The sequence below is a fragment of the Papio anubis genome, chromosome 1 (genome assembly GCF_008728515.1).
Source record: "Papio anubis isolate 15944 chromosome 1, Panubis1.0, whole genome shotgun sequence".
NCBI lineage: Eukaryota > Metazoa > Chordata > Mammalia > Primates > Cercopithecidae > Papio > Papio anubis.
Genome location: NC_044976.1, coordinates 82,585,281 through 82,605,290, shown reverse-complemented (window position 1 = coordinate 82,605,290; position 20,010 = coordinate 82,585,281). Strand labels below are relative to the sequence as shown.

Genomic DNA, 20,010 nt, shown 5'->3' with positions numbered 1-20,010 from the left:
TGGGAACACATACATATGATCAGGAAGCATGACAAAAGACTCAGGTCATCAGCCACTGGCATCAAAACTGCTGTCCAGTGGCCCAAAGACAGACCTGTTCACCACAGCCTGCACCCACAGGTACAACAGAGGAGCCTGGGGACAGGCCTTCCCTGCCTGGTGGCACCTCCCACAGTGACTGAGTGCACTTGTCTGGAAGCTTGCTGCTTCCGGCATGCACATGCACCATCAGGGGGTCTAACAACAGAACCAAACCACCGACTGCCTGCACTCAAACACATTGTTTGAGGGCCTGGGGATTGCCTCACTTGGTCCAACACAGCCTGTGCCCATGTGCACCATTGAGGGTCCTGAGTATATGCCTGCACTGCCTGGCACTGCAACCCCAATGCTCAAGTATGCCATCTGAGGGCCTGGGGATTGCCCTGCCCCACCCACTACTGGCCTGAGGCTGGGCCTGCCCAGTCTGCCACCACTACCACTGCTGGCACTTACCCACATATGCCACCTGAGGGTTTAGGGCCTGGCTTGTCCAGTCTGTTGCTACCATCACTAGCAGCAGTGTGGACTGCCTGGGAGCCTGAGGGTTGGCCTGTCATCACTGCTACGATTGCTTATGCCACACATGCTGCACGGGAGACTAAGGTCTCATCCATCTGCCCAGTCTACCACTGCCACTACTGGTACCTGAGCAAGCCACATGGAGGCCTAAGCATTGGCCCTCGTGGACCTGCTAAAATTGATGCCAGTCTATGGCCACCAGGGGACCAAAGGCGGGTATGCTTGGCCTGCTGCTACCACCACTGGGGCCTGAGGATCAGGATGCCTGGTGTCCCTGTCCCAAGCAAAGCCTCACCACAGGCTCCACTAACAATGCTGCCTAAGCCACTGAGGAAATCACAGACACCCACTGATGCTAATTACAGCTGAAGAAATCATAGAGACTACACTACTGCATGCACCCAGAATAAAAGCTAAACTGCCCAACAAACCAACATGATGATACATCTACAGAAAAAAGTCTTACCCTACCAAAGCCAATCCTAAAAACTGGAGGAAATGACTGTTACGCCAGATGTGGAGATGTCAATGTAAGTATACAAGAAACATGAAAAAGCAAGAAATATGACACCTCCAAAAGAATATAATTCTCCAGCAACAGATTCTAATTAAACAAAAAATGATGAAATGTCTGAAAAAGAATTCAAAATAATGGTATTAAAGAAGCTCAGTGAGATATAAGAGAACACAGATAAACAATACAAAGAAATCAGGAAAACAATTCAGGATATGAGTGAGAAATTCAACAAAGAGATAGATAGCATAAAAAAGAACCAAACAGGCCAGGCGCAGTGGCTCACGCTTGTAATCCCAGCACTTTGGGAGGCCGAAGCGGGTGGATCATGAGGTCAGGAGATGGAGACCATCCTGGCTAACACGGTGAAACCCCGTCTCTACTAAAAAAACAAAAAATTAGCCAGGCATGGTGGCGGGTACCTGTAGTCCCAGCTACTTGGGAGACTGAGGCAGGAGAATGGTGTGAACCCGGGAGGCGGAGCTTGCAGTGAGTCGAGATCATGCCACTGCACTCCAGCCTGGGTGACATAGCGAGACTCCATTTCCAAAAAAAAAAAAAAAAAAAGAACCAAACAGATCCATCCCAGAACTGAAGAATTCAATGAATGAAATAAAAAATACAACTGAGAGCTTTGACAACAGACTAGATCAAGGAGAAGAACTGAGGACAGGTTTTTGAAATAATTCAGACATACCCGCCAAAAAAGAATAAAAAATAAAAATGAATGAACAAAGCATACATGATATAGGGGACACCTTAAAGCAATGAAATATTCAAATTTGGGGTTTTCCAGAAGGTAAAGTGATGGGTAAAGACAGAAAAACTCATTTAATTTAATAATAGCTGAAAACTTCCCAGTTCTTTTAAGAGATTTAGAAAGCCAGATACAGGAAGCTCAAAGATCAAATAGACAGAATCCAACAAGGTCTTTTCCAAGACACGCTGTACTGAAATTGTCAAAAGTCAAAGACAAGACAGAAATCTAAAAACAGCAAGAGGAAAACATCAAGTCACATATAAGGGAACCTCCATCAGACTAATGTGGATTTCTCAGGGGAAACCCTGCAGGCCAGGAGAGAAAGGGATGATATATTCAAAGTGCTAAAAGAAAAAACAAACCCTGCCACCAAACATAAACTGCTAGACTAACCAAGAAACCTTTCTTCAAAAATGAAGGAGAAAAAAAGTCTTTCCAAGATAAGCAAAAACCGAGGGAATCATCCCTACTACACCAGCTCTACAGGAAATGCTTAAGGTAGTCCTACATCTGAAAGTGAAACAATAATATTTACCATCATGAAAACAAGAAAGTATAAAAGTCACTGGTAGGGCAGACACATAAACGAGAAAGAGAAAGGACTGAAATATTACCATTACAGAAAATCACCAAACTATAATGATAAACAATAAGAGGGAAAGAAAGGAATGACAGATATACAAAGCAACCAGAAAACAATTTTTTAAATGACAGGAATAAGTCCTCACCTATAAATAATAACTATAAATGTAAATAAATCAGATTATCCACTTAAAAGATATGGACTGTCTGAATATATAAACATAACATGATCTAACTATATGCTGCTTACAAAAAAACTCACTTGACCTGTAAACACACAGATAGATTGAAAGTGAAGAGATGGAAAAAGATTTTATACAATGGGAAAACAAAAACAAGCAGGAGTATCTAAATTTATATCAGATAAAGGAAACTTTAAGTCAAAACAGTAAAACGAGACAAAGAAGGTCATTACATAATGATAAAGGGATCAATTCAGCAAAAGGATATAACAATTTCAAATATATATGCATCCAATACTAGAGCACACAGATATATAAAGCAAATATTATTAGATCTAAAGAAAGAGACAGACTCCAATGCAATAATAGTTGAGGACTTCAACACTCCATTCTCAGCATTGTACAGATTATCGAGACACAGAATCAACTAAAAAAAATGGACATAAACTGCGCTGTAAACAAAATGTACCTAGGAGACATTTACACAACATTTTATCCAATAGTTGCAGAATACACATTCTTCTAATAATCATATGGAACATTCCCAAGGATAGACCATTTATGTTAGGACACAAAACAAGTCTCAACAAATTTTAAAAACTTGAAATCATATCAAGTATTTTCTCAGATCCTGATGGAAAAAACTAGAAATCAGTAACAAGAAGCACTTTGGAAACTACAAATTGATGGAAATGAAACAATACGCTTCTGAATGACTATTGGGCTAATGAAGAAATTAAGAAAGAAATAAAAAAAAATCTTAAAGCAAAGAAAAATGAAAACACAATATACCAAAACCTATGGAATATAACAAAAGCAGGGCTAAGGGGAGGTTTATAGCAATAAACACCAAAAAGTATAAAGATTTCAAATAAGCAACCTAATAATGTACCTCAAGGAACTAGAAAAGCAAGAACAAACCAAACAAAATTAGTAGAAGGAAAGAAATAATAAAGATCAGAGTACAACTAAATGAAATATAGAAAAAACATACAAAGGATCATCAAAATGAAAGGGATTTTTTTTTTGAAAAAATAACCAAAATTGATAAACTGCTAGCTAGACTAACCAAGAAAAAAAGAGAGAAGATCCAAGTTAACAAAATCAGAAACGAAAAATATGTTACAACTGACACCACAGAAATACAGGAGATCATTGGAGACTATCATGAGCAACTATATGCTAACTAACTGGAAAACCTAGAGGAAACAGATACATTCTTGGACACATACAACCTATAAGAAATAGAAATAGACTGAACCAGAAAGAAATAGAAAATCTGAACAGACCAATAATGAGGAACAGATTGAATATGTAATAAAAAGATTACCATCAAACATTGAAGAAAAGCCCAGGGCTGCATGGCTTTACTGTTCAATTTTATCAACTTTATAAAGAAGAATTAGCATCAATTCATCTCAAATTATTCCAAAAAATTAAAGAAGAGAGAATTCTTCTTAACTTATTCTACGAGGCCAGCAGTACTCTGATACAAAACCAGACAAGTGAACAACAAAAAAAAGAACACTACAGACCAACACCTCTGACAAATATAGACACAAAAATTTTTAACAAAATACTAGCAAACAAAAATCCAATAACACAACAAATATATAATATAACATGATCAAGTGGGATTTATCTCAGGGATGCAAGGATGGATCAATATATGCAAATCAATTAACATGATACATCACTTTAGTAGAATGAACAAGAAAAATCATATGATTATCTTAATAGATGCATAAAAAAGCATTAGATGAAAGCCAACATCCCCTCCTGACAAAAACTCTCAACAAATTAGGCATAGAAGAGGCATTCCTCAACATAATAAAGATCATATGTGACAAATTCACAGCTAACATATTGAATGAGGAAAAGTTGAAAGACTTTCCTCTAAGAATGGGACCAAGACAACAAAGTCCACTTTCACCACTCCTAATCAACATAGTAATGGAAGTCCTAGCCAGATCAATCAGGGAAGAGAAAGAAATACAAGGCATCTAAATAGAAAACGAAAAAGCCAAACTGCCCCTCCTTTCAGATGACAATCTTACATACAGAAAAACCTAAAGACTCCAGCAGAATATTCTTAGAACTGATAAACAAATTAAGTAAAGGTGCAGAATACAAAATGAACATACAAAATCAGTGACATTTCCATACACCAATAATAATCTAGCCAAGAAAGAAATCAGGAATATAATTCCATTTATAATAGCTACAAAAAAACAAAACAAAATAAAATAAAATAGATAGGAATAAATTTAACCAAGAAATTGAAAGACCTCTACAAGAAAAACTACAAAACACTGATGAAAGAAATTAAAAAGGACAGAAACAAATGGAAAGACATTCCATGGTCATGAATCAGAAAAATAAATATATTAAAATGATCAACTATGCAAAGCAATTTACAGATTCAATGCAATTCCTATCAAAATACCAACGATAGTCTTCACAGAAATAGAAAAAAAATCCTAAAATTTGTATGGAACCACACAAGAGCCTGAATAGCCAAAGGAATCCACAGCAAAAAGAGCAACGCTGGAGGCATCATGCTACCTGACTTCAAAATATACTACAAAGCTATAGTAACTAAAACAGCATGGTAGTGATATAAAAACAGACACAGAGACCCATGGAACAGAATAGAGAACCCGGAAATAAACCCACGTATTACAATTAACTGATTTTTGACAAAGGCATCAAGAACATACAGTGGGGAAAGGACTCTCTTCAATACATGGTGCTGGAAAAACTGGATATCCATATGCAGAAGACTGAAACTAGACCCCTCTCTCTCACCATATCCCCAAGTCAACTCAAAATGAATTAAGTACTTAAAAATAAAGCCCCAAACCATAACAATACTAGAAGAAAACACAGGGGAAATGCTCTAGAACATTGGTCTAGTTAAAGATTTTATGGGTGGGGCACGGTGGCTCACGCCTGTAATCCCAGCACTTTGGGAGGCTGAGGCAGGTCAGGAGTTTGAGACCAGCCTGACCAACATGGTGAAACCCTGTCTCTACTAAAAATAAAAAAATTAGCTGGACATGGTTGTGGGCACCTGTAATCCCAGCTACTTGGGAGGCTGAGGCAGGAGAATCACTTGAACCCAGGAGGTGGAGGGTGCAGTGAGCTGAGATCGTGCCATTGCACTCTAGCCTGGGCAACAAGAGCGAAACTCCAACTCATAAATAAATAAATAAATAAACAAAAAAACCTAACGAACAAAAAAGAGTTTATGGCTAAGTCCTGAAAAGCACAAGCAATAAAAACAAAAATAGGCACATGGGGCTATATTAAATTAAAAGTTTTTGCAGAGCAAAGGAGACAATCAAAAGAGTAAAGAGACAACCTGTTGAATGGGAGAAACTATTTGCAAACTATTCATCCAAGAAGGGACTAATATCCAGAATATACAAGGAACTCCAATAATTCAATAGCCAAAAATAAATAATCTAATTAAAATGGGTAAAGGATATGTGTACACATTTCTCAAAACCAGACTTACAATGGCCAACCACTACATGAAAAAACGCTCAACACCATTAATCATCAGGGAAATGCAAATCAAAACCACAGTGAGATATCATCATACCGGGAGGAATGGCTATTATCAAAAAGACAAAAAATACCAAGTGCTGGAAGGGATGTAGAGAAAAGGGAATTCTTATACACTGTTGGTAGAAAGGTAAGTTAGTACAGCCACTATGGAAAACAGCATAGAGATTTTTCAAACATCTAAAAATAAAACTATCATACAATTCAGCAATTCCACTAATCCAAAGGAAATCAGTATATCAAAGCAATACCTGAATCCTCATGTTTATTGCAGCACTATGCATAACAGCAAAGATATGGAATCAACCTAAGTGTCCTTCAACAGATGAATGGGTAAAGAAAATGTAATATATATAGGAATACTATTTGGCTGTAAAAAAAGAATGAAATCTTGTCATTTGTAGCAACATGGATGGAAACAGATCATTCTGTAAAGTGAAATCAGCCAGGCATGGAAAGACAATATCACATGCTCTTACTTATATGTGGAGCCTCAAAAAGTTGATCTCTTAGAAGCAAAGTATAGAAAGACAGCTACCAGAGGCTGGGAAGGATGTGTGTTGGGGGAAGGGATGAAGAGGACTAAGGTACTGAGAACAAACATACAGTTAGACAGAAGGAATAAGTTCTAGCATTTGATAGCACAGCAGCGTGGTTATATTGTATATTTCACAACAATATGTTGTATATTTCAAAGTAACTGGAACAGAAAATTTGAAATGTTCCCAACAAAAAGAAATAATAAACGATCAAGGTACTGGATATTCTAATACCCAGCTTTGGTCACTACACATACTATGCATCTATTAAAATATAACATGTACTTCATGAATATATAAAAATAGTATGCATCAATAAAAATAAAAAAGTTCAGAAATAGACAGATGTATATATTAATTTAACATTAGTAAAGGTAGAATTTCAGATAAGAGGCCAAATAAGAATTATTCAATAAATATGGAGGGCAAAACTGGTTAATTATTATACAAGAACAAAAAATAAGTTAGAGTTCAGAAAGCACTGAAAGAAAATACAAGTTCAATAGACACACTTATTGTGGAGTAGGATATTTTTTCTTCTTTTAGAGACAGGGTCTCAGCTCTGTAAACCAGGCTGGAGTGCAGTGGCATGATCATGGCTCACTGCAGCTTAAGTGATCCTCCTGCCTCAGCCTCCAGAGTAGCTGGGACCAAGTGTGTGCCACCACACCTGGCTAATTCTTTTTTATTTTCTGAAGAGATGACGTCTCACTATGTTGCCCACCTGGTCTTGAACTCCTGGCTCAAGTGATCCTCCTACTGTGGCTTCCTAAACTGATGGGATTACAGGTGTGAGCCACTGCACCTGGCCTGTTTTAAAACGATTGTAAAATATGGCAGTAAGTCACTCAGATGTAATTATGTAGTATGTAGCAACTGTGATATAAGAGACTGAAGGAAAGGGTCAAGTGCAGGGTTGGAGGAGGTAGATCTTAATTGGCTACTGAGCTCATAGGACTGGACTGCAGTGATGAAGAGCACAGGAAAAAAAAGTAAAAAGACATATGCCAAATACTAGGTTCTATTTGGATGGTGGAATTACGATAATTTCAAATTCATTTGCTTGATAAATTACCTGGTTATAAGTATATGAAACATATCTCAACCAGAAAGGAAAATGGAGGCTGGGCCAATCTATCTAATCTTTCTCACCAAACTACTCTTCCTTTTGTATTCTCTATCCAAATTCAAAATTTAAGGGTGCTAAAACTGATGCTTTAGAGAGGTTAAATCATTTGTTCATGATCATACTGCTAATGATTGGTTGATCAGGGATTCAGATCAACGTCTACCTAACCCCACAGTTCCTTCTCTTTTTTTGCTGCCTTCTGAGACAGTCTTCCTACTCCCAAAATGCTCAAAGCATAAAAGTTAAGAAGATGATATATCTAAAATTCATGAAAATCTTGTGAAACAATTTATTGTTTAGTGGTTTGGAGTTTGATTTTAAGAATCATACCAAAAGGACTTTAAAGGGATAATGTGACCTGGAATTGAGAATCTGAAGAACCTGGGATCAAATATAGGTATTACTTAGCAGCTGCATGATTATGTTTAAATTAGTTAACCTCTCTGAGCTGATTTCCACATCAGTAAAATGGGGAAATGGTATCACTTATTTCACAGGATTATTGTGAAGACTGAAAGCAGAAGTTATAGGGAGTTGCTTTTATTAATTATACAGTATTGCATTGATGCTAGCAAATTTAGAAAAAATATAAAAAACAAACAGCTTTTATGAAATCTAAATCTATTTCAAAGTGCTATGAATCTTATTATTGACTATGTAACACATCTATTTGCGATAATAATGCTAACAGCCATGATTCATGAACTTAACAGAGAGTTTCTGGATCCCTCCTGTGAGACAGGCTGTATTGCATTCACATTGTTTTGGTCTGGCTATATTTTCTTTTTGCTGCATTTTAAAATTATTTAATTGTTTTGTTTTTGTAATCTTTATTTATTTATTTATTTCTTTGAGACAGGGTCTTGTTCTGTCGCCCAGGCTGGAGTGCAGTGGCATAATCACAGCTCACTGTAGCCCCAATCTCCCAGGCTCAAGCAATTCTCCTGCCTCAGTCTCCCAAGTAGCTGGGACTACAGGGATGAGCCATCACACCCAGCTAGTTTTTGTATTTTTTGTGGAGACGGGGTTTTGCCATGTTGCCCAGGCTGGTCTCAAACTCTTGAGTGAGACTCAACCAATCCACCCACCTTGGCCTCCCAAAGTGTTAGGATTTCAGGTGTGAGCCAAGGCACCCAGCTTGTTACTGTAATCGTTTGTAAAATATATAAATTAGAAAAACTGTGCTTTTAATACTTAATTAGAGCATTAATTTTTTTTCTCCTTAAGGAAACTCAATCATGTAGTTGCACAGCATTATTAAAGATGACAAGTCTCTAAAACATTAGAAGTTTTGGTTTTATGAAAAAAAGAAAAAAAAGATTAAATAATTCAAAATGAAAACACTTTATTCATGCAAATTATCTTTAATTATTTAAGAAGCAAAATGAGAGATAAAGGTAATTCAGTGCAGCAAAATCTTTTCTAAAATGTCTCAAATTATTACAATAGTGAAATGATAACTACTATCAATTAATATATTACTGTTACCACAACTGTTATACTGGTAACTTGTGTAGCAAAACAAAACAAAACAAAACAAAAAACAATACTACTTTCTTTTAAATATGCTACTGTTTAGCTGGGGTTTGTTCTCTATTTTATTATGGTAGTATAATAATGTCAGCGATTAACTTGATCTATACTCATATTCAAGCCTTCAAGTTGCCTGAATTTCTAACACTAAGAATCCCTTTAGCAAGCAAAGAGTCAAACAAAAGACCAAACAAAACAAATCTCAAAAAACTCAGGTGCAAAGTTATTCTGAATTTCCACATTTCTCAAAGTATAGTACCTCTACATTTATTTATATGACCATCTGACTAATCTCCCTGTCCCCTGGAAGGATAAGCTTCATATGGGCAGGAATAAAGGTTGGTTTTACTCATCATTGTATTCTCAGCACCTTGCAGAATACCTAACACACAAGCAGGGACCTGATAACTATTTGGAAAAAATTTTAATGTGAATAAATAATTGTTAAAAGGAAAAAAGTTGTAACTTTGGATAATTTGTTTTGACCTCCCAAAAAAGCATGAATTAAAACCCCTATTTGTATGAATTATGTTCAAATTAGCTTTCAAATGGATAAAAGAAAGTTGCATCCCTAAAGGGAGACCAATGCTCATTTAAGTCAATGAGCAAACATTCAGTGAGCATATACCAAGCATAAAGCTCTTTCCAGATGATAGCAATATGAAAAAAAAGTAAGATATGGTACCTGTTCTCAATGAAATGTTTTAAAACAACAGTGACCATGTAAGATATTAATAAAGAATACCCATCAGAGAAAAATATCAGAGGTGATATTTAAACTAAATCTTAAAAGATAAATAAGAGTATGGCAGATGCACAAATGGGAAAAGTCATTCTGAGTAAAGGAAAAAAAATTTACACAGGCACAAGTGTAAAAAAGCATGGTCTGTTTGGGAAACACTAGATAAAAAAATGTGTAATCCTGATAAATGCCACAGGGAGGTCAAAATGAAGACTAAAAAGGGATGAAACTAGCAATTAAATGTTGTTATATATCTGGCACATGCCAATTCTGGATGGGCAACTACATTTATTTATATATCTTCCTAATGTGGCTTCACATCAGTTTTGAAAACCCTTAGGACACTGCCTAATATATAATTTCCACAGTTTTGTGAAGTGTAACAGGCATAGATAGGAAAAATTTAACAAAGGAAACATTTCAGGTTGATGGTCAAAATAGCATATATGCTTTCTTTTAAAGCTAGGTAGGGCCAGGCGTGGTGGCTTATGCCTGTAATCCCAGCTCTTTGGGAGGCTGAGGCGGGCAGATCACTTGAGGTCAGGAGTTCAACACCAGCCTGGCCAACATAGTGAAACCCTGTCTCTACTAAAAATACAAAAAAATTAGCCAGGTATGATGGCATGCACCCGTAGTCCCAGCTACTCGAGAGGCTGAAGCAGGAGAATCACTTGAACCCAGGAGGCGGAGGTTGCAGTGAGCCGATATTGTGCCACTGCACTCCAGCGTGGACTACAGAGTGAGACTCCACCTCAAAAAAAAAAAAAAATTCTAGGAGGAAACTCATTTTTAAGTTATGGGCTGTAAAGTACTTTAGATCCTGCACAAGATTAATTCAAAAGGTAAAAAAATTAAAACTATGTGTTAAGTTGAAAATATCTCCACCACATATAATTTAAACACCAACTTTAAAAAAGCTTTTAAATTAAAAAAGAAAGTCTCACCTTCCTCTGGTAAATAGCAATCCAATCTGTCGTGGCAAACCACTTGTGAGTTTTTATATCACTGACACCATTCTTTAGATTTCCATATCTCTTGGTCAAATCCACCTGCAGCAGATTCCGTAGAAGGTCCTTGAGATCTGAACTGAAGTGGGATGGGAATCGGACCTACACAAACACACCATTTGGTAAAACACACATTCTAAGACTCAGGATATTTCTGTTTTGATTTCATAAAGTCTTTTTTTTAAGGCAACAAGCCATTATATGAACAAAAATATGGAGCGATGACCTTCATATACTTTTAACTACATGTTACAGTCCCCACAGTAGTCCTAAAGGAGAGAATTACTTGGGTGAATGAACTAAACCTGTTCTCTTAGGGCCTTGCTTTGGTCATGATGTCTTTAAGAACATGGAGCAGTCTCCAGAAAAATGTGCATACCTACAGAACTTTTGCAAAATATCAGAAGGTTCACCTATCTTTAAGAGCAATCTCTTTGGATCGTACATTACAAATCTGTGTCTCAAAGATATACAAATTTAACTTTGTAATATAAATAGAAGAACCAGCATATGAAGGAAATCAGTATGTACATTTTGAAAAGAGATCTATCAAAAAGGAAGTCTAAAAATGGTTGTAAAAACCCACACTGCCTTTCACAGCATAGGAAAAATTTTTCATTTATCAGAGGTTGGCTTTTAAAAATAATTCTCCTATTATGCAACAGTTTAAAAATGATTTAGACTGGTTTAAAAGCATTTTTCTACCTACTAACTTGTGAAGACTTTACAAAAATACTAGACTGGCCTCCAGCCTTAAAAACAACTGGAAACCCCCAAATAAGTGAAGATTTTTGGCAATCAATAAGGTTAAAGTAACATTTATAGGAAACCTAAGTCTATTTTTCATTTTGTTTTGTTTAAACACATTCTTCTCTTCTATACCAACCTAACTTCCGGTTCTTACTGTTTCATTGATATGGGTACTAAAAAAATTAAAATGGGTACCACCAAAGGATGAGAGAATAGCTGCATCTATGCCTCCTTATTCTTTTTTGTCATCACTACCACCTCCCCACTATCCTTTCCAACTTGTGTTAAATCCCTTCCACCACCCTTTTCCCTGTCATACACACATATGTATGCACACATGTATGTGTATACATATCTGGATTATTACGGCCTCAACTACAAATTGATCATAGCACCTTTGTAGAAAATACTTTAAAGGGTTAAGAGACCCATTCCCGAACTCTCTGCATTCTTATTTTGTTTCTCTACAAGTGCTACCACTACATAATTTACATAGTGCATCATTATATTACCTCAGTTGCTCTTTATAATACATTTACTTATTCAACTATGCTGTAGTATTTGTGCATATTTCTGTCTCCCCCAGGCTCTGAGCTTCTGAGGGAAGGTACTGTGCCATTTTTATTCTCAGTATTTATTAGACTATTTCAAATACTGTAGTTCATCCATTTTACAATTATTTATTGAGTACCTACTACATGCCAGGCACTATTCTAGGTGCTGGATATAGAGCAGTGAGCAAAACCAGGCAAGTCTCTGATTTCATGCAACTTACAATCTAGTTGGATAGGACAAATTCAGTGAATATGGTATTATCTCCATTTTAAAGATGGAGAAACTAAGATTCAGCAATGTTACTGGGTATAGCTTCCCCAGTCATCAGGCCATAAAGTGGCACAATTGGGACTAGAAATCTAGTCATGATTTGTATCTTCATGAATTTTGCTCTTTATTACACTGTCTTCAAATATATAGACTCCTTAATTTATATTCTGACTTTCTAAAAGCTCAACATACTTGACAGACATTCTCATGTTCTCAAAGTAGAAGTTAAATCATCAGCATGCAAAGATAGGTTTTATAGTACAGTTAAATTCAAAACCATAGCTTTTGACTGCCACTTTTGTGCTATTCTATAAGTAAATTCTCTCAAAATCTGGTCCTAGGACCCATGCACATCAGAATAAACTGGGAGACAAAAGGATAGAAATGTGGATTCCTGTGGCTTGCCTCAGATGATAGGGGTATTGGGCCTGAAAATCTGAGCTTTTATTGCCAAGGGATTCATATGTACATAAAAGCTTGAAAAGCACTATTCTCAACTCTGTTCACTACTTTATGCAGAGGTTTTATTTTCTATGCTAGTAAAAGATCATAGCATTTTAAATGTAAATAATAACAATACAGTAAATTGAAATCATTATCATACCAGAGGAAAACTAATATTGTATCAAGCAACCAAAGACTATTTAAAGGGTTCATAGTCAATAAATGACCAGGATTGGGGCTCAACTCATACAAATTAGCAACTCAAAATCTCATTTTTGCAAGGCCCTTTATTATCCTAGATTATGAGCAGTTTTATGTTCTAAAACAGTAAGGTATGTGAACTTCTACCTTCTCTAGTTTTATTCTTGACACAATGGTTTACTAGAAGCTAGGCATTATGCTAAACACTTTGTGTACTGGCTCATAAAATCCTATAACATTTGGATTATTATCCAAATGTTATAGGTAGGGGTGAAGCAATTGAGATCTACAGAAATTATTTTGCCTAAGATTACAGAGCTAATAACTAGTAAAGGTGTAATTCCAAACTGGGTACACTGACTGCAGGGTATATATTTTTAATTATTTATTCTCCTTCCATGATTCAATAACTTAAAAATAGTCATTATCAGGAACCTTCTAAAAGACTGAAATTTTCATCTTAAAACTATTTTGCTGCACATTTCCTCATTTACCTAGATGAAGTAAGAACTAGAGAATAAGGGGTATTCAAAAGGCACACTGTCTACTTTAAAGATAACATGACATTTTTCCAGTGGGTATGTTAGCTCAGATTTTTCCAGTGATAAATCTAAACTTTATTTAGATTCCAAAGAAATAATTTATTTGAAGTACATCTATATTTGTTTAGGATTAAATTTGTGTGAACTGTTCAATAGTAATGTACCAGTTATCTCTTTCATTATGTTCAAACAGCAGACAGTAATATACTACATATAAATTATCTTTGGAATTCAGGTAATATGCAATAGAATGCATGAAAAATAAAAGCATCTAAATAATGTAGTTCTTTATTTTGGAATGCAAATAAAGTGATGGTCTTGACTCTGTGTGTGTGTGTGTGTGTGTGTGTGTGTGTCTTTAATCTTCAGAACAGTGATTCTCAAATGGGGAGTGATGGGAGGTCATGACCGCAGATATCAGAATGATTTGGGAACCTTTTCAAATTATGGACATATCCTCCTCACCTCCATATCACACCCTCTTCTCCAGAGATTCTCACAGGTAGCCCACACTCTCATAGTAGTCCATGTTAATAATGGGAATCTGTCACGTATTTAAAGTATTTTGGGGGAGAAATAATGAAAGTCATTGTGAAAGTATTTTTTCCCATGATTATTCTGAAACTTAACTTGAAATGTAATTTCCTTGTTGACTGAACTTTCCAAAGAGCCATGTTGATTTATCAAACCGGAATTAGTGAAAAACAGAAAATAACTTCAACAAAATTGTTTTAAATGCACAACTTTTATTTGTAATACATCAACCTCGAGACACTAAAGACTTCTATGATGGGAAGAGTGACTATCTAATTTTTCCTTTAAAACTATATCAAAAGGGTATTACTTTTATCATTATTATCAATTATAACTACTATAGAAAGTGAAATCAAAATCTTCTAATATTGGAGCTAGAGGGTGCTTAGTTTGAGTTTAAACTCTCATTTTAAAGATAAGGAATCTGAGCTCCAGTGAGACTACCAACTCAGTTAGTGGAATTATTGGGAAAATAACTTAATCTTCCTGTCATATACCTATGAGCTTTTTGCCAGTCCAAGATAGGGCAAATAATGTGAAAGTAAATGTAAAGAGCCAGATGTTGAAAAGAGAAAGACAGTCTAAAATCATTTAGCCATTAGGTCTGAGAGATAAGGTTATGGGAAACTGGCATCATTTAACATGGAAGAAGTGTTTGTATAACATAAAATAGGTGTTTGTGATATGTACACCTCCCAAGGTGTTTTCTTCAGTATTTTTTTCTTCAATATTATTTATTGTTTAGGAATATTTTCCAACCATTAGAGACTATATTACTTCTGATTTTTCTAATTAAATTTTCTGGAGAATAAATCTAATTCCCCAGTGAGGTACAGATACACAAAACAAGCTCTCAACACATGGTGTTTATCAAAATCACTTGTGATACTTAAAAAAAATGTTTTGAATCCACAGAAGACCTCTTGAGTCAGTAACTCTCAGGAAAGACACCAAAGATAGAGTACACTTCATGAAAGCTTCATGAAGCCAGAGACCACAACTGACTTGCTGTATCCAGCATGTAGAACTGGTCTGGCACATACTGTGAGCTTCATAAGTATTTAATGAATGCATGAATTGAAATTTGACAAATATTCATTGAACCTCTACTATGTGTTATGCTTGTACTAAGCAAGTACTATGTGCTTACTAATATATCTCAGGAATTTGTGCTTGGATTATATAAGTAGACAAAATAAGATGAAGATTTCTGACTTCATGGAGTTTACATTCTAGTGAAGAAGACAATTAAAACTTAGCAACCGAGGGATCCTTTAACAATGTTATCCTATCTTCTTCATAAAACTTTGCATTGTAAGGTGTTTGACTTTTACTCTGAAGAAAATGGGGAATCCTTGCAAGGTTTTAAAAAGAATAATAGGATATGATTTAACATTTTTAAGGAACCACTCTAGTGACTCACTTAAGAGCAACAGCAGTGGATGTGGTAAGAAGTGGCTGAATTCTGTAAATTCTAAAGACAAAGTAAAAATGGTTTCCCTGTGCATTAGATATGAAGTGAGGACTCCAATGTGTCTTGGCCTGACCAACTGAAAGGGTGGAGCTGCCATCAGTTTAGACGGGGAAGGCTTCGTGAAGGGGGGTGGGTGGAGTGTAGGAAAGAGGACAAAAACTTGTCAGTTTTAGACAGGTTGAATTTGAGGTATATATTAGATATCCAAGTGAAGATTTCAAGTTAGAAACTAGATACAAGAGTATGGAATTTCGGAAACACGTATGGACTGGAAAAATGAGTTTGAGAATTGTCCTGAGCATTTAAGTCATGAGACTGGATGAAACCACCCATTGAGGAAGTGCAGAGAAAGAAGAGAAGAGGATCAAGCCAAGGAGATTGAGAGGGAATGATTAGTGATACAAAGTCACTGAAGCCAAGTGAAGGAATAACAAATGAATCACTGAACTAGATTCTTCTATTTCTTGCTTTGCCACAAACTACCTTTTGTCTTTGGGTAATTCTGATTTTTGATTTACCTACATACAGGACTAGAGAGTTAAATGAAATAAAACTGAACATCCTTGCCACCTAAAAATTCTACCAAGCTATTTCTTTAGTAGAAAGAATTCCTGGGTTCCAATCCCAACTCCACTACATACATGCTCTGCAATCTAGGGAAAACTCTTAACTTTCTGAGTCTCAGTTTCCTCATTTATAAAACTATGAGAGTATATCTCATCTGGCAGGTATGAAAAGAAATTATGTAACTTACATGAAACTGCCTTGTATTATGCCTAGTATTTTGCAGACATTAATTCAACACAGTTTTCATTTTTTAAGCCTTCCCATTAGAATACTATTTTAATGATCTGAAACTGAATTTTTGAATTAAAGAAAGAACTTGGAAGACAGCCATATCTATCATTATTTTTACAGACGCGCCAAGGACAGTCTGTGCTAGAAAAGTCATTGGGAAAGTATAGGAAGTTCCTCCTTTCTTCTTGTCTCAGGCTCCACCTGTTAATTTATAGAACAAACACTTTCATCTTTTCTTAAGGTCCTAAGTTTGATAAAGTGAGGGAGAAAATGTCTTACTATAACTTTGTTTTATAAAGACACCATTGTCAATATGGCTGATATCCTAAACTACCATCAAATTACATTATATAATACGTTAAACGAACTATAAAACTCACTCTGAATTGAGCAAACTCAACAGAATATTTTTTCTGCTTTCAGCACTGATTATAAAGTCTTGCACATTTGAGTTTTAGGAATAACTATTATTTTCTAAAAATTCAAGAGGAAGTTACAACCAAAAAGTAAATCCATTCATGTTGTTCATGGTATCCATACTGAGTGATTTAAAATCACTATCTGGTTTACTGACTGTTTTTTCTTTTAGAAATAAAATAAGGCCGACTGGGTGCTATGGCTCATGCCTGTAATCCCAGTAATTTGATTAAGTAAATTGAGAGGCCAAGACAGGTGGATCACTTGAGGTCAGGATTTCAAAACCAGCCTGGCCAACATAGTGAAATCCTGTCCCTACAAAAAACACAAAAATTAGCCGGGTGTGGTGGCACATGCCTGTAGTCTACTCAGGAGGTTGAGGCAGGAGAATCACTTGAACATGGGAGGCAGAGGCTGCAGGGGGCCAAGACTGTGCCGCTACACTTCAGCCTGGGCAACACAGCAAGATTCCATTTCAAAAAAGTAAAAAGTAAAAATAATAATAAGAAAAAGAAATAAAATGAGGCCAAATCAAATTGGTTTACACTAAGCTTAATCACAGAAATTACAAAGTTGTTCTTTGAAAGAAGGGAAAAATCTTAGTGCTATTCTGCAGTTATTGGCAGGAGAAAGGATCATTTAACTAGTAACATTATCTTTTATGAATTGGGATAAAATTTACTATAGGCTTACATGACTCAAAAGAGTTTGTACACAGCCAAGAAGCAATAATCTATTAACTACTGGCTATGAGCATGTTGAGATAAATTTTAACAAATTATTTCTAAATTAGGTACAATAAGTTCTCAAAATATCTGCAATCCCAGTAAAGAACTGATTGATCAAAAATGAACATATACATTAGACAATTTTTCAACAGGCATAATAACTTTTCATATACTAGGCATGTTGTAGATATGGTGCCGAGTTCTACACTACCTCATAAGACCTGGGTATCTTTAATCAGCCTGGATTCTACATGTGAAAAGAAAGAGCTAAGACATTAAAAATATTTATAAATATTGGTACTGCATCTGTGGGCTCTCTATTCTGTTCCCTTACCTATGCAGAAACAGTGGTAGATATGAGTCTACAAGGTTGCAGAGGATTATGATCTGCCCCATTCTCCCTCCCCCTGCTCTCACATAAGAAGCCAGTTTTGCGATTATTTGCTCATAGGACCACAAGAGCTGTCACCAAAGAAGGTATTAATAAGAATTTTAAATAACCACAGTGAAGTGTTTAAAACTGGCCCTGGGTTTTACAAAAAGAGTAAAACTGCTTTTGTGTTTTATGAAAATGATTTCCGAGTACTTCTAAGTCTCTTTAACTATGGCCATAGCAAAGTAGTAAATGATATTGTAATTTCCCCAAAAGCATTAACAATAGTATCTTAGAAAAAGTGTAGTGGAATATCTGCATATGTGTATGTTATTTAGGAAACAGAATGTGTGTAGAAAATAGTTAACATAGCAGGCCTGAGATTGCTACCCTTAGAAAGAACGGCTTACAAGTTTGGCCCTTGGGAGATGTCTGGCAATTTGAATAGTACCAGTGTCTTTATACCAATATGAAACTTTCCCTAAAGGATTAGAGTGGCTCACTGTGCCTAGACTGTTGGTACAAACAACATAATTTATTCTGAACATCTATTTTTGTTCTGGGGGCCTAGGATTTTGGCATGCAGTAGGCAGAGGGTGCATATGTGACCAACCCCCAATGAAAACCTTGGGCATTGAGTATTTAATGAGTATTGCTGGTAGATAAAATTTAACGCTTGTCAGAGTTTGTTGCTGAAGGAATTATGTGCACCCCTTGTGACTGCCCTGGGACAGGACTCTTGAAAGCTTGTGCCTGGTGTCTTCTGGACTTTTGCTATCTTCACTTTGTACCCTTTTGTTGAAATAAATCTTAGCCTCAAGTACCACTGTATGCTGAATCTTGTTGAGTCCTCCTGGTGAATTACCAAACCTGGAGATAGTTTTAGGGACCCCTGAGACAGAAAGGAATAGCAATTGGGCTGATAATCAATTACTCTTCATGTAAATATTGAATTTCCCTTCAGGAAAAATTAACCAACTCTTTGCTCATTCAGTATATGCTTATGTTTATGCTTCTATATTTTGCATAATGTCTCCTTATATATTGTTACTCATTAAGCATGGAACAATATTTACATTAGGTATGTTGAAGCTAAGAATTTTTTTTAATTACATAAGCCAAGGGCTCTAAAGTTATGGTTTCCATAGTAGCTGTTACTTAAGTACCTTACATGCAAGTATAATTTTTGACTGCAATATAAACTTTCTATATATACATGGGTAATGCAGCCAGATAGAGGTGCTATAGAGACCATAACTGATTCTTGTCATGGAGTACATGACACTGAGGCATGAAATTTAAAGACTACATACAGAAACTCAGCATATGTATTGCTAGGATGAGGCATAGTTAATGCAGGAATCATAAGTCTTTTCTTTCAACTATGAATTTGTAGACTCAAACCCTAACATTGCATGAATAATTTGACATTTAAATACCACCTCCTCTGTTTTTTTAAAGGCAAAATATGTGTAGGAGAGAATCTAACAAGTTGATTGATCATCTTTGTGTGCATTTAAAAATACCAGCTTGAGTTAAAATATTGTAATAGAGAAAGTATTTTACAATCTAATGTTCATATATACGTACTTCAGTGAATTTATCACTTAATAAATTTAACTTTAACTTTGATAAGTCATTGATACCTATAACCTTTATAACATGACTTCAGAATGGAGGATATAATCAATATAAGATGTGGTTGCATAAAATAATATGCTTCTAAAATCAACAAAAACAATTCTGAATGAAAAGCACATTCTTAAATGATGTATCATTAAAACCATTAAAAGTTCAAATGCAAA

General features: G+C 35.7%; 1 protein-coding gene across 15 annotated transcripts in view; it reads right to left on the bottom strand.

The window, feature by feature from the left end:
- Window positions 1–20,010, bottom strand: part of PRKACB (protein kinase cAMP-activated catalytic subunit beta) — a 166,308-nt gene that overhangs the window by 7,430 nt on the left and 138,868 nt on the right. For all 15 annotated transcript variants that reach the window (XM_031650309.1, XM_031650301.1, XM_031650303.1 and 12 more), the window contains one exon: window positions 11,057–11,221. In XM_031650309.1, the coding sequence (XP_031506169.1) occupies window positions 11,057–11,221 (165 nt within the window). The remainder of the gene's footprint in view (window positions 1–11,056; window positions 11,222–20,010) is intronic.